At 42.7% G+C, this 15,972-nt stretch overlaps 1 protein-coding gene across 2 annotated transcripts; it reads right to left on the bottom strand.

Moving 5' to 3' along the window:
- Window positions 1-3,966: 3,966 nt before the first annotated feature.
- AIF1 (allograft inflammatory factor 1) lies at window positions 3,967-5,833 on the bottom strand. 2 transcript variants are annotated; one of them, XM_081294218.1, is made up of 6 exons: window positions 5,689-5,833; window positions 5,435-5,496; window positions 5,281-5,347; window positions 4,882-4,923; window positions 4,520-4,682; window positions 3,967-4,218 (listed from the first exon to the last, which is right to left on the bottom strand). In XM_081294218.1, the coding sequence occupies exons 1-6, from the start codon at window positions 5,711-5,713 to the stop codon at window positions 4,134-4,136; spliced, it is 444 nt and encodes a 147-aa protein (XP_081150344.1). In that variant the 5' UTR covers window positions 5,714-5,833; the 3' UTR covers window positions 3,967-4,133. The 2 variants fall into 2 exon arrangements, with proteins under 2 accessions (XP_081150344.1, XP_081150345.1); XM_081294219.1 differs by having other exon boundaries at window positions 5,681-5,799.
- Between the last annotated feature and the right edge of the window lie 10,139 nt (window positions 5,834-15,972).

The following is a 15,972-nucleotide window of genomic DNA, read 5'->3' as shown; positions in this document are numbered from 1 at the left end:
CTTCCAAGGTAACTTTCATCCAACCCAGGGCCTTACAAATACTAAGCACATGCTCTACCACTGAGCTCTACCTCTAGTCCCCAATCTCACTTAAACTCACTCCAGTGAAGCCTTCACCCTGACCCTCTACTAACCAAAATGGGTTGTCAAGGACATCGAGTCTCTTGGTTTCAGATAGCATTTATGCATTGATGACTTCCAAACATAGTTTCATCATGGATCTCTCCCCCCAACTCCAGACTTGTATTTAGGTTTGATGTCTCTTGGATATCTAATAGACCACTTCAAATTAAGTGTATCCAAAGATAAACATTTGATCTCCAGCTTCTCAAAACTTGCTGTATTCATAGCTTTCCCCATCAGCTGAAGCTGATGGCAATTTCAAAAATCCGGTGAAGTCCAAAACCTCAGAATCCTCATTGACCCTTCCTTCCTTCCTTCCTTCCTTCCTTCCTTCCTTCCTTCCTCCCTCCCTCCCTCCCTCCCTCCCTCTCGGGGTGCTCAACCACTGATCTACATCCCCAGCCCTATTTCGTATTTTATTTAGAGACAGGGTTTCACTGAGTTGCTAATGCCCCTCGGAGGCTGAGACTGACTTTGAACTTGCGATCCTCCTGCCTTAGCCTCCTATGCCGCTGGGATTACAGGCTTGCGCCTCAACAGCCAGCATTGCTCCTTTCTTAATCTCACTTCTCACTTGCAATCAAATAGGAAATTTTATCTTGAGAAGATATCCAACCTCATCACTTCCACTGCTTCCACCTTATCTAAGCCACCATCATCTCTCAGTGGGGATACAGCAACAGCCTCTCAGTTGGTCTCCTTGAGTCTCTCCTGCTCCTACAGACTCCTCTCTACACAGTAGCCAGAATGGGTCTTTTCTCCCAGGAGGCCTCAAGGGACTCATCTGATCAATGTCCTGTAATGTTCCAATTTGTCTCAGAATAAAAGCCAAACTCTTTAGTGTGACCTACCATTCCTCAGTGGGTCGATCACATACAGTCTCTGATTTTATTGCTTTCTCTACTTGCTGTAAGAGATGTCTTACTTTGGAGCCTTTCTGATGCCCTTTTCCTCTGTAGTTGGCTCTTCCCCCAGAAACCCTTGTGGCTCATGCTTTACCCTCCTTGAAGTTTTGCTCAAAGTTAATCACATAAACAGTAAGGCCTATCCTTATTAACTGTTTCAAATTTTAATCTCCTCTGCCCCCACCCCTAAATCCTGGTACCCCCTCATTCCTCACTTTTGTGATACTGGGGATTGAACCTAGGGCACTTAACCAACTGAGCCACATCCCCAGTCCTTTATATTTTTTATTTTAAGACAGGATTTTTTTTAGTTGTATATGGACACAATATCTTTTATTTACTTATTTATTTATATGTGGTGCTGAGGATCGAACCTAGTACCTCACACATGTGAGGCATGAGCTACAGCCCCAGACTATGAGACAGGATCTTAGTAAGTTGCTTAGGGCCTTGCTAAATTGCTGACGCTGGCCTTGAACTTGGTATCCTCCTGCCACAGCCTCCCAAGTTGCTGGGATTACAGGTGTGCACCACCATGCCCAATTCATACTACTTATCATTTCCTAATATATAAGTTTTATTTGTTGTTATTTTTGGAGCTGGAGATCCCATTCTGGCCCTCAGGTTTGCTAGGTAAGCACTCTACCCCTAAATTGAATCCCCAGACCCCATATAAATTTTAAATTTTGTTTGTCGACAGTCTTTCTCCTCCTCTACCAATTCCCAAAATAGAATGAAAGAGATGTTTGTTTTGTTCACTTTTACATCTCAAGAACTTATAAAAAGAGACTAGCCTATAGTTGATGCCTATAAAATAAAGGATTTAACATTTTTTAATCACAGCACAATATATATGTATGTAATAAATATGTATGAATTTTCACAAACTAAGCAGAACATGTGATCACAAAAACAGAATCTTAACTAGCACCCCATCTCAGAAGCTGCCCTGGAACTTCTGCTTGTTAATACCCTCTCCCAAGGCTAATTACTATCCCAACTACATATAATATACCTGAATTTTACCTTTCTTGTATTTTATACAAACTAATTATACAGTAAGGATTCCTCTTGCTCAACACTATATATATAATATTCATTCATGTTGTTGTGTGCAGTTGTAGCTTCTTAATTCTTATTGCTGGGTGGTAATAGTACATGGTATAACGCTATTTATCCTGAATGAATGAATTATTTAAGCCCCAGGTCCTTTCTATCCCTCTTGATGTTACCAGGGTTGTTGTGAAAATTAAATGAATTAATACATGGAAAGTATTTAGAATAGTATCCTGTACATAGTAGGTGCTCAATAAAGGTTAGCTATGAATTTCATTACAGTTAGATACATATTAACTTATTCAATGATTAAGTTTTGGTCATGAAGCAATGATCTCTATATCATCTGAAGTCGTATACAGTCACTGCAGCTCTATAGGAATTACCTACCTGGATGCCTTCCTGGCTTCCCCACTGGGAAGATGCACTATGGAAGGCTTAGTGGTCCAGTACATGCTCAGTATGTGAATTAAACTGGGATAATCAGATTCTCGTTATCAAGGGACTTAAGAAACATGAGGTTAGGAATGTAGCTCAGTGTTACAGTGCTTGTCCAGCATGCAGTAAGCCCTGGGCTTGAGGAACCCCTCCACCCGCCAACCAACTGTGCGCCAAAAAAAAAAAAAAAAAAAAAAAAAAAAAAAAAAAAAAAAAGCTGGGGTGGGGAGGGGGTGAGAAAGATATCTGAAATACTGTCCAAAGAGTGAGGGTTGTTAGAGTTGACTCATCTGAATATCTTGGAGGAGGAAAGGTCTGGCCTCATCAAATACTATGAAGCTCTTAGGCTCCTACCTTCCCTGGATTTGACTGTTCACCCCTTTCTTCAACTCAAGAGATCCTGTGTCTCCATTATCTGCCCCCTTTTTTTTCTTTCCATATTTTTCTTGGTGCATCATAGTTGTATATAGTGGCAGAATTTGTTGTTACATATTCATACATGCTCACAATGATAAACTGGGTTTCTATAGCTTTTCCCCAATAGGAGGATCTCAATGACTCATTTAACTCTTAAGTTATCAGAACTTATAGTATTGTAAATCCTTTACTTCATTTAATGACATCGGTTCTTTCATTCATTCATTCATTCAAGTTTTAAACATTAAGGGCTTGTGATATGCCAGGCAAGATATATTATCCCCATTTTCAGATAAAAACCTCAGAGAGGCTGAGAGATTTGTCAAGGTCAGAAAACTAATAGTAGTGGAGAACGTTAGTTCAAAGTAATCCTCATTTTTTTGTGAAAGTTACCATGGACCTTTACCAAATAAACAGATTTTTAAAAATAGCCTACCTAAATTTCTTCTGGTCACAACTGTCTTATATATCTGGAATCCCCCTTGGTGCACAGAGCCATCTGTTATAGTAGATACTACAATTTTTTATTTATTTTTATTTTTTGCAGTACTGAAGATTGAACCTGGAGTACTCTGTCACTGAGCTATATTCCCAGCCCTTTTTATTTTAATTTTGGTACTTGGGATTAAATCCAGGGACACTTTATCACCAACCTACATCCCTAGTACTTTTAATTTTTTATTTTGAGACAGGATCTCATTAAGTTGCTGAGGGTCTCACTAAGTTGCTGAGGCTGGCCTTGAACTTGTAATCTTCCTGCCTCAGCCTCCTGAGTTGACTACAGGTGTTCCACTATGCCAGGACTTCTTTTTATTTTTGCCTAGACTGGTCATAAATTTGCTATCCTCCTGCCCCTGCCTCTCAAATAGCTGGGCTTGAAGGTGTGTGCCACCACACATAGCTACAGAATTGTTGATAGATTGTTTATTTGAACAAGTCCTTGCTGTCTTTCCCTGGAAGATATATCTCTCTTTCCCAAGCTCAGGGGGAGAAAAATCCCCAAAATAAAAACCATACAGACTTGATCTGGAAGGGAAGGATAATTTATTTAGTTTGACTGGCTCACAATTTTGGTTTTTTGTTTTGTTTTGTTTTTTCATGTTGGGAACATTAGAAGCCCCTTCAATCTTGCTGTGGACATGCACATGTGTGTACACACACACACACACACACACACACATACATACACACAAATTAGGGCAATTCAGAGATAGCCTTCTTGGCTGGGGGACCCGTTGGCTTTTCCTGTTCTCTTGCTTTCTCCTCATACATTAAGATCCTGGAAGAGACACAGGTATCAAGGAACACTTTTTTCAAGGGAACAAATCTTAGGCTGCTGTGAGTGTCTCGAAGGGGTCGGGGTTGTGAGGGTGGGAGGAGAAAGAATGAGAGCAGAGGTGGCAGTGCTAGGAGCTATGCATGAGGGATGGGGATGGGAAAAGGACCTTGGAAGAGTCCCTGTCTAATAATGGAAAAGTGGATGCTGAGTAATGTATAGCAGTTGAGGCTGGAGATAAGAGTAGGGCTGGGGGTGGACAAGAAAATGGTAAATATAGGGGAAGTTGGAAATGGACTCTTACATTTTTAAGATGGCGGATCTCTTGCCCAGCATCATTCTGAGAAAGTCAGGGTAGCTGAATGTCTCCCCAGAGCCACTTGACACCTCTCTAATTAATTTCTTAAGCTCTAGGTGGGTCTTGGGGATCCCAAGTTTCTCTAGCATTTGCTTCAAGGACATGATATCTGGAGGGAAAGGATCAGGATGTGGAGAAGAAAGGGAATCCCTCTCTCTCTCTGCCTCCTTTCCCACCTCGAAATTCTCATTCTCCGCCCTCTTACTCTGGTAGGTAGGCTTTCCCCCAAAGCCACAGGGAACAGAATAAGTGGAAGAGTTTTTCATCTGCCTAGGCCTGCACACTCCCCCAAATCACCCTTTTCTTACCAATATCTCCATTTCCGTTCAGGTCAAACTCCATATATTTTTCTGAATGAGGGGAGAAAGCAGATAGGGTAAGCCCTGGTTGTAGGGTCCAGGGAAGGGGATTGAGAAAGAGGTGGCTGACCAGCTGAGAAAGAAGATGTGGAAGAAGGAGGAGGGGCAGGCGGAGGAAGTAGGGTGGAAGGATTGAGAAGCCCTGTTAAAGTGGAGGGAATTAGAGGGGTGCTAAGAGGGGCAAGCCAGGGAAAGGGACTCCAATGTGGGAGGGGAACAATCAAGGTAGGTTCTCCTTTTCCTATAACAAAGTCAATTCTGCGTTTTCATTGTCCCCTCTGGGTTCTTGTAGAAATCCTACCCCTAAGCCTACCAGGCCCCTTTCCACCCTAACAGTTTCCCCCTCACTCTTGAAGGCTTCCAGTTTGGAGGGTAGATCCTCATCAGTGCTGTATTTGGGATCCTCCAGGAATTGCTGTTGGGGAAAGGTAACAGCAGGATTGGCTCCCTCTGCCCCAGGGCTCCATCCCCCAGGCTCTGTCTCCTCAGGTCTTCCTTTTACCTTGTTGATCTCATTCAGTCTCTCTTCCTGCTGGGCCTTCAGTAGTCCAAAAGCTTTACCTCCTGAGGGGTACAAAGATTGATCAACCCTCACCCCTCCCTTACTCTCCCCACCCCCACACCCAGCCCAGGGTCACCCACAATTCTGTCCTGGAGCACCCCCCCACGCCTGCCCTAACTGCCTACCTACTCCCTGGCCCAGGGCTGCCCACCTCCTTGTTCCCATTGTGAGCTCCAGCCTTTATACCTCCCTACCCTGTAAATCCCTGGTTTGGCTCATAGCTCAGCAGATGCCCGTGGCAGGTGGCAGGTGGCAGGTGGCGGTAGGGAGAGAGAACCAGAATGGCTCTGTCTGTTAGTCTGCCGGCTCTTCTCTCCCACCAGTCTCCCCTGAGGCCTCCCTCCCAAACTTCCCCTTTCTCCTCATTCCCCTCTTTGCTACCTCTTAGATCTCACTTCCCCATCAACTTCTGCTGACACCAGCACCCCAGGAAGAAGGGGGAGTAGGCATAAAAAGGACATGAAAAAAGAACATTCTATAAACTCCTTTTGTGTGTGTGTGTATATGTGTGTGGCAGTGGGGATTGAACCCAGGGATATCTACATCCATAGCCCTTTTTTTTTTTTTTTTTTTTGAGGTGGGTACTGGGGACTGAGCCACACCCCCATCCCTATTTTGTATTTTATTTAGAGACAGGGTCTCACTGAGTTGCTTAGTGCCTTGCCATTGCTGAGGCTGGTCTTGTGATCCTCCTGTCTAGCCTCTGGAGCCTCTGGGATTTCAGGCATTCACTACTATGCCTGGCCCATATCCCTTTTTATTTTTAATTTTGAGACAGGTTTTGCCAAGTTGCTGAGGCTGGCCTTAAATTTGCAATCCTCCCTGCCTAGCCTCCTGAGTAACTAGGATTACAGAGTAGTGGGATTACAGATATGTGCCATCATTCCTGGCTTCTTCTTCTTCTTCTTCTTCTTTTTTTTTTTTTTTTTCCAAGATAGGGGTCTCATTGTGTTGCCTAGGCTATCCTTGAACTTTTGGGCTTAAGTGATCTTCCTATTTTAGCTTCCTAAGTAGATGGGACTACAGATACTCTACTTTTCTCAATTCCACTCCTGTGTATGCTGGGGATTAAACCCAGGGTTTCATACCTGCTAAGCAAGTACACTACCACAGAGCTACATCCAAACCTTTTTATTTTATTTGAGACAGTTTTTAAATTTGTCTCACTAAGTTGCCCAGTCTGGCCTCAAACTTGTGATCCTATTACTTCTGCCTCATGAGCATGTTAGATTACAGATGTATTGAAATAATTTTTGGGGGGGGTGCTTTTTTTGTTTCTAAGTTTTTTTTTCCATTACTGGGGATCCAACTCAGGTCCTCCTCAATCATGCTAGTCAAATGCTCTACCACTGAGTTATATCCCTTATGCAAAGAAATATTTTGATAAGCTATTGAAGATATGGGGGAAGGACAGTAAGATCCCAGGGCATTTATTATCAAGAATAAACAAATATTTCCCTTGAATAAGTCATGATATTCAGATAACTATAAAGTTTTGAACTTTGTTAGGTTTCATTAGTCTGGGCACATGGGTTAGGATAGGGAGCCAAGGGAGGGCTGACTGAATTTTTCTGCATTGTGGGTGGGAGAAGACTCTGAAATCCATAGACAATCCAGGAAGGTGGTGAGATGGATACAGGGCCTAGCAATGGAGGGAACCCTCACTCCTGGCAGTTCTAGAGAGGCACTTGGAAACATGGAAATGCCTAATGGAGGATTTAATTTATTTGCTTTAGGATGTGCAATGTCACCTCATCTTGTCTTCTTTGAAATCCTTGTTAAAATGTAAAGAGTTCAGGACTTGAAGAGTTCAGAACTTTGTAGTACTGGGGATTGAGCTCAGGGGGACTCTACCACAGAGCCATATCCCCAGCCCTTTTTATTTTTATTTTTTCAGACAGGACCTCACTAAGCTGCTAAAGCTGGCCTTGAACCTGGGATCCTTCTGCTTCTCAGCCTTCCTAGCCACTGAGAGATTACAGGTGTGCACCCAGTGGAATTCAAGAATTTAAATAGATACTCAGCGAAACTGAAAGTGGTTCTCAAACTGCAGAGAAGCTGACATCACAAGCACCAGCTTGCACACCCCCCACCCCACCCCCGTGTATGTGTGTGAGTGTTTTAAGGGTGCTGGTCACCATGGATTCAGCAGAGTGTGTGAGTACTTTCTAATAAATGCCCTCCCTAGGCATAGCCTTTCTCCCTTTTCTACTCTTCGACTCTTCACTTTCAGGAAAGTGAGAAGACAGAATCCCCCTTACTGAGTCCTCCTTGTCCAAAGTCCTTGCCCTGGGCCCCACCACCCTGTCCCAGTACTGATGTAGACCCCTTTCCTGCTGCTGTCTTCTCAGCTACTTCTGCTTCATAGCTGAGTTTTCACTTCTCACTGCCTCTTCCTGACTGAGATGGGGTGGGGATGCTGGGGTGGACTCTTGACTTCTTGAGTTCCCTTTGTAGCAGCTTCAGAGAGACTCAGCCCCTGCCCTCCCAGTGCTCTCTCTGCCCGCTTGGGGCAATTTGCTTCTCTATTCATGCATTTATTCAAACATTTATTGAGTGCCTGCCTATTATATGCCATGCATGCTTCCAGGGCTGATGAACCAAACAAATGAAAACTCTTGTCCTCATAGTCAGTCAAATTGGGGAAGGAAAACAATAAGTATAAAGAAGTATATTAAAGGTGAAGGAGGAAAAGTAGGGACAGAGGATAAAAATGCCATGTGTAGAGTGCAGTTTTGAATAGAGTAAGCAGTGAAGGTTTCTCTGAGAAAGTGATATTTAAGCAGATTTCAAAGAGGTGAGGGAACAAGTTGTGTGGCTTTAAGAGTAAAAAGGAAAAATACACTATTTATCTTTTTTTTTAATATTCATTTTTAGTTTTAGGTGGACACAATATCTTTTTTTTTTAATTTTTATTTTTACATGGTGATGAGAATTGAACCCAGTGCTTCACACATGCTAGGCAAGCACACTACCACTTGAGCCATATCCCCAGCCCTACACAATTTATCTTGATGTTCATAACACTTCATGTGGGATTCCCCCCACACCAACCAATTCTCCAATTGGATACTTTGGTGTCCTACAATTTAATTCAGTTCTGATACTATCTACCAATCCCACAAGTCAAAGGGCTTCATCCCATAAGACCCCTTACCCCCAGTTAGGATGCTAATTACAAGTTTCCACCTCTTTTTTTTTGGGGGGGGGTGCTGGGGATTGAACTCAGAGGCTTTCACCACTGACACACATCCCCAGCCCTATTTTGTATTTTATTTAGAGACAGAGTCTCACAGAGTTGCTTAACACCTCACTTTTGCTGAGGCTGGCTTTGAACTTGCGATACTCCTGCCTCAGCCTCCCAAGCCTCTGGGAATACAGGCATGGGCCACTGTGCCCAACACAAGTTTCCACCTCTTATACTTCTGGCCAGTCAGCTATAAACTAGAGGAGGGTATGACCCGCTCCTTGAGTTCAATAATTTGCTAGAATGGCTCACAGAACTCAGGGAAACACTTTATTTATGTTTACTGATTTGTTATAAAGGATACAACTCAGGACATAGAAGAGATGCATAGGGCAGGTACTGGGAGAGGAGTAGGGAGCTTCCATGTCCTCCCTGGGCATGCCACATTCCCGTCACCTCCATGTGTTCCCCAACCTGGCAGCTCTCTGAACCCCATCCTTTTGAATATTTATGGAGGCTTCATCACACAGACAAGACTGATTAAAACACAGCCATTGGTGGGAGGGAGGGCCGAAAGCCCCCACCCCCTACCACTGGGGACTGAACCCAGGGCACTCTACCACTAAACTACATCCCCAGGCCTTTTAAATTTTTTCTCAGATCTCTTTTTTTTTTTTTTTAAACCAGAGATTGAACTCAGAGGCACTCGACCACTGAACCACATCCTCAGCCCTAGTTTGTATTTTATTTAGAGACAGGGTCTCACTGAGTTGCTTAGTGCCTTGCCAGCCTCCCAAGCTGTTGGGATTACAGGTGTGCACAACCATGCCCAGCTCTCAGATCTTTATACACACACACACATACACACACACATATATTAGTTGTTTATAGATCTTTATTTATTTATTTATTTATTTATTTATTTATTTATTTATATGTGGTGCTGAGAATCAAAACCAGTGCCTCACACATGCTAGGCAAGTGCTCTACCATTGAGCCACAACCCCAACCCATTTTTCTCAGTTCTTTCTAAAAGTTTTATTTTGAGACTGGCCATGAACTTGTGATCCTCCTGCCTCAGCTGAATTGCTTAGGGCTCACTAAATTGCTGAGGCTGGCTTTGAACTTGCAATCCTCCTGCCTCAGGCTCACGAAGCACGGAGATTAAAGGCATGCGCCACTGCACCCAGCTCAACAATAGATTTGTTTATGTGTCTCTGTTGCTTCTAATATACATTCAAATTTGAGAGCAGATATCCTGAAGAAATAGAGCAGTTCCTGAGCTTGCAGGGCTTTCCAGGTATTGCCTGAAGGTACTAACATAGCTTAAGGACCTGTCATTGGGTGCTGGGGCTGCTCAGGAGTAGGGACAGAATGCTGACTTAGTTCCAAAAAGGGAAACCACTGGAATCCTATGAGATTAGAGCTACTTTGTCAGTGCCCTGTGTTGCTAAGGGCCCTTGTTATGATTCTGTGCTCTCCAGGGGATTGCTATTTAAAGTTAGGTCCCACAGAGTGTGCCTACAAGAAGAGAGTGCACTGGAAGGGAACACACTAGCTTGGAGTAACCATCCCCCTGGCTGTCTCCCCACAAGGTCACCTCAGGCATACCTAAACCTCAATTAAGGACCATACTCCTCTCTAGACCCTACCTCAGGAACAGTTCTTACGATTGTCTTCTGGGTTTCAGTAGCCCAAAAGAGAGATTTCACATGAGCTGTGAAACTGTCCTATGTCTGTGTTTTGCTTTGTCAAAGACCACTTCACAGTTTAAAGATCTTATTCAAGCTAAGCACCAACATCTTTTGTACTGATATGTCTTTATTAAATTTAAATTTCTGGGGCTGGGGATGTGGCTCAAGCGGTAGCGCGCTCGCCTGGCATGCGTGCGGCCCGGGTTCGATCCTCAGCACCACATACAAACAAAGATGTTGTGTCCGCCGATTACTAAAAAATAAATATTAAAAAATTCTCTCTCTCTCTCTCTTTCTCTCTCCTCTCTCACTCTATCTTTAAAAAAAAAAAAAACTTCAACTTGCCTGGGTTTCAAATGTTATCTTTTATTTAATATGGCAATAAAGAAGTACATGATTTATTCTATTGCAAGTTTGCAGGGTTTTACTAATATTTTGGTAAGTGGAATGCAATTCACTGGGTCTATTTTGGTTTCTATATTATATATTTTGTGTTTTACTAGAATGCCAAACGGATGTGTGGCACCAAATAAGTCAGAACCCCTGTTGGAACTTCCCTCTCTTTTCCTTCCTTTGGGCCAGGGTAGCACTATCCCTTGCGTTTCCCAGCAGTCACCCACACCTTTGTAAATAAAATGTCTTCTTCCAATTGTCCTAATTTGTGGGTGCTGTTTCCTGTGGAACCCTGATTGACACAGTGCTTGTGTGTATCTGGAAGGAGAACAAGGGGCTGGGAAGAAATAGATCTCTGCAGTGCAGTTTCTTGTTGTAAATGAACAAAAGGATATCCTGATGTCTGTAGCACTGCTGGAGTGTGGTTACTGAGCAGCTCTTCCTGAAGTAGGAAAATAAGTCAGGGTTCAGAGCCTTCAGGGCACAGCCTGTAGAACCCAAACCAATTCACCTGCTGCCATTGCCAGAAGCTTTTCCTTGTCTACAAAGTCTCCATGTAGGGCTTTGAGAGGAATGTGACAGCAGTTTATTTTTAAATCTTCCCCTTGTTTCCTGGAATCCATATAGAGCAATGAAGAGAATGGACACACACACACACACACACACACCCCATTTTCAGTAAAGCTGAGAAGCACAGAAGCTACAAATTCCAAATTATGTATATGTGTGTCTAAAATCCAAGTTGGGCAGGCAGTTCCCAACAGTGCAGCAGAGAAGAGCTGCACTGAAGGGTCCTGGTGACTGCAGTATTGGCAAATACCTACTCATTCCTGAGAGGAAATCCTTCACCCTCAGAAGGAAAAATCGAGAGCAGGGTTGCTAGAATAGAGGAAAGACTGGGTAGGTGGAGAGAGAATGATTAAAATGCCCAGAGGGACCCAGAAATGGCAGATCTCAGAACATGCTAGCAAAATTATTTGAATACAGAGTGAAAATCCTTCACAGAGTGCATCTTTAGGTGTATGGGGTGATAACAGTCTGTGGGACCTGCTGTGAAACACAGAAGCATGGAAAGGTTTGCAGAAGCAGAGCAATACAAAGGTGCCAGGTTTTAAGGAAATAAACTCAGTATTGTAGCAAAAGAGTCTTTGAATTTGTAAACCAGGAAAGCTGTTCTGAATCCTCTCCTACCCTTTACAAGGCCCTCCTGCTAATCATTCAGAAAAATCTACCATTTAAGTATGAGTAGCAAAAAGAAATGACTAAAACTTCTGTACAACTAATCAGGAGAGCCGAGTGCGGTGGTGCACACCCATAATCTCAGCGACTTTGGAAGGTGAGGCAGGAGGATTGCAAGTTTGAGGCCAGCCTCAGCAACTTAGCGAGGCCCTGTTTCAAAATAAGAAATAAAAAGGGCTGGAGATGGGGCTCAGAGTTTAAATCCCCAATACCAAAAAAAAGGGGGAGAAAAAAAAGAGCAATGAAACTTATCAGAAATGTAGTGCTAAAAGCAGATGGAAATTCAGCCCAAAATTCCATCATGAACAGAAAAACAAAACTTATCATCTTAGCAATGAAAGCAGGCCACACATCAGAAATACAACTACTCAGAGAAGGGACTACAGGTAACAGGAGACTATGAATGGGAGCAGGAGCCAAGAAACAGCAGAAAAATACAAAGCCATTTCAAAAAGAAACATTTTTTCCACATACTAGGCAAGCATTCTACCCCTGAGCTACATTGCCAGTTCGTCTGTCTCTTCCTCCCTTTTTTTTTCCATCTCATTTGTAGATGGACAAAATTCCTTTATTTGTTTATTTTTTAAACTATTTTTTTAATATTTATTTTTTAGGTGTAGATGGACACAATACAATGCCTTTCTTTCTTTATTTCTTTCTTTATTTATTTTTATGTGGTGCTGAGGATCAAACCTGGGTCCCACCTGTGCTAGGTGAGCCGCTCTACCTCTGAGCCACAATCCCAGCCCTATTTGTTTATTTTTATGAGGTGCTGAGGATTGAACCCATTGCCTCGTGCATGCTAAGCTAACACTGCCACTGAGCTACAGCCCCAGTCCTACATCCCACATTTTTAATAGGCAGTATTATCTCTGTCATTCAATTCAAAATTCAAAATATTTTAAATTCCACTATAATATTTTCTCTAAACAGATATTTTCTCTAAAGAGAGATATTTTCTCTTAGACAGAAAATATTAAATGCATTTAAATTATTAAAATATTAAAAGCATTTAAATTATTTAGAATGGGATTTTATTTTATTGTGGTGCTGGGGGTCCAACTCAGAGCCTTACTCATGCTAGGCAAGCACTCTACCACTATGCCACATCCTTAGTCTTAGAAGTAGATAACTTCAAAAATAGCTTATTTTATTTTATTATTATTTGTGTGTGTGTGTGTGTGTGTGCGCGCGCGCGCATGCACATGCACATACTCACTGGCCCTGCTAGAGACTGAACCCAGGGCTGCTCTACCACCTTTTTTATTTTATTTTTTTTTATCCTGAGGGCATTGCTAAATTGTCCATATAGGCCTTAAATTTTTTGATTTTTCTAGCCTCATCCTCCTGAGTCAATGGGATGACAGCTGTATTTTGAAATTTAAAAACCTACATGAATTGTGCATGGTAGCCCATGCTTATCTTCCCAATGACTTAGGAGGTTAAGGCAGGAGGATCACAAGGTCATGGCCAGCCTCAGCAACTTAGTGAGACTCTGTAATAAAATAGAAAATAAAAAGGGCTGGGATGTGACTCAATTGTAGAGAAGTGATTTCAATCCCTAGTTCCCCCCCAAAAAAGAATTAGAAATGTGTTTTTAAATTTTCCTGACATGTGCCAAGCAGCCTGGTAGAGTCAAGGATGCCTTCTCAGTGGAGGGGCAAAGGGCCCAGATGGAAGAGATGAGTGTCTCACTGCTGGCCTTGTTCACTCTCTCAACAAGGAGAAATGGGGGAGAAGGAGAGCAAGGAAGATAGGGTCAGAGAAAGTGTGCTAATGAGGAGGGATGGAAGAAAAAACATGGAGAAAGATGGGGAAGCAAAAAGAGGTGTGGAGAGAGATGGGGACTGTGTGTGTGTGTGTGTGTGTGAGAGAGAGAGAGAGAGAGAGAGAGAGAGAGAGAGCGGGAGAGAGATGGAGGCAGATGCGGGGTGTGGACAGAAAGATGGAGAAGAAACAAGTGATATGAATAAAGGTGGTGAGACAGACAGAGACATGAGAAATGAGGGAGAGATAAGAATAGGGTGTTTGGCCCACAGAAGTCACTTATTGAAAGCATCACTAAGTCATATGCAATGGCACACACCTATTGTTTTAGCTATTTGAAAGAGGAGTTTGAGGTCAATCTGTATCACAGAGCAAGGCTATCTCTCAAAAAAAAAAAAAAGAAGAAGTAAATATAAATGAACATATCAATAAAAGTATTTCTGAATAAATGAATGGACTTTGTTGCTCAGCAAAGAAGGAGTGGAAAGACTACTGAGCAGAATGCACATTATTTATCAGAGAAAAAATTGTACTGGTTTCATCCAAGATGACAAAGGCCTTAACCAGCAGTGGGAATGAAGAGGTGGGGAAAGACACCTGATATATTTCAGAGGCAGCATGGACAGGACTTGAAGATTGTTTGGATGGAGGAACTGAGGGAGAAGGCATAGTAGGATCAATTCCAGGTTTGGGACCTTAAATGCCTGGGTGGATAGCTTCCACTCATTGAGACAGGGATTTTAGGAGGCTGACATGATTTGGGTAGACACTGATGATTTTGAAATGCCTATCGAACATTTAGGAGGACAGACAAATATTCTGGGCTGAAGGTAGAAATATAGATTGGGGACTCAGAGAATAAGCAGCAATTAAAACTGTGGCTATGGATCCTTTTATGATTCATAAATATGATGGTTGGGTTTTCACACTATTGTGTGAGATGTGCTATTCTGAAATCCTATTATGATATTGGCACATGAACCACCTGATGTAAAAGAGAAACTTTCTGTGAACCCATTGCATTTGCTCCAAATTTGTTGAATGAAAATGGGAGAAACAATACAAAAGTTCTGCAACAGGAGGATGGTGTAAAGGTACAGGAGTGTGTGTAAGGTACAGGAATTTGGGGGCTTCCCTGGTGACAAGCTCTAAGATATAAGTCATATAGAGTCAAGCTGATGGTTGGAGTAGAGGAAGTGAAGCAACTGTGAAGTTAAGGATAAATCAATGGTTGCTTCTGGGAGGGGATATGGATTGACCAGAAAGGGGAATGCGGGATTTGCTGGGCTTTTGGGAACTGCAGCGTGGTTTACATGGGCATATATATTTGTCAAGGGTCATCAAACTCTTCACTTAAATCTATGCTATATTAATGTTAAAAATGTCGTTTTTGTGGGCATTAAGTCCACTAATAGGAAAATGAAAAGTCAGGTGAAGCTCTTTAAAAAAATTTTTTTGATACTGGGAATTGAACCCAGGGGTGATTTACCACTGAATCACATCCCCAGGCCCTCCCCACATTTTTATACTGAGGATTGAACTCAGAGGCTCACTGAGACACATTCCCAGCCCTAGTTTGTATTTTATTTAGAGACAGAGTCTCACTAAGTTGCTCAGCGCTCTGAGGTTGCTAAGGCGAGCTTTGAATTCTCGATCCTCCAGCCTCAGCCTCCAAAGCTGCTGGGATTACAGGTGTGCACCACCTCACCAGGCTCAAGTGCAACTCTTTATGAACATGAGGGAGTTCTGCAATAGGAGGATGGTGTGAAGATACAGGAGTGTGTGTAAAGTACAGGAATATGGGGGGACTCAGGCCTGAGGGATGCTGACAGCCAAAAGGCAAGACCGAAAGTGATAGAATCAGATGCTGTGAACCTTGAAGAGAAGCTGTTTTCAGGCATAGAAAGTGTGACAATCTGAGAGCCATTAGCTGACAATCATTGACAGGAACTTAGCCAGAGGAAATTCACCCCTGCCCATCCTCCAACCAGGCCACAGCTGTTTTTTCTTTCTTTCTTTCTTTTTTTTTTTTTTTTTTTTGCCGTGCTAGATCTCAAACCCAGGGCATTCCAGGAAAGCACTCTACCACTAAGTCAGATCTCAGCAAGAGTTTTCTTTTGAAAAATTCCATCCTTGTGTCCACCAAGCGGATTAACCTAGTAGTTCCCATCCTGCAGGTTACACTTCCCTACAAATTC

This window comes from Spermophilus citellus (assembly GCF_964194105.1).
Source record: "Spermophilus citellus genome assembly, chromosome: 5".
NCBI lineage: Eukaryota > Metazoa > Chordata > Mammalia > Rodentia > Sciuridae > Spermophilus > Spermophilus citellus.
The sequence above is the reverse complement of the archived record's forward strand: the minus strand, read 5'-3'. Positions and strand labels throughout refer to the sequence as shown.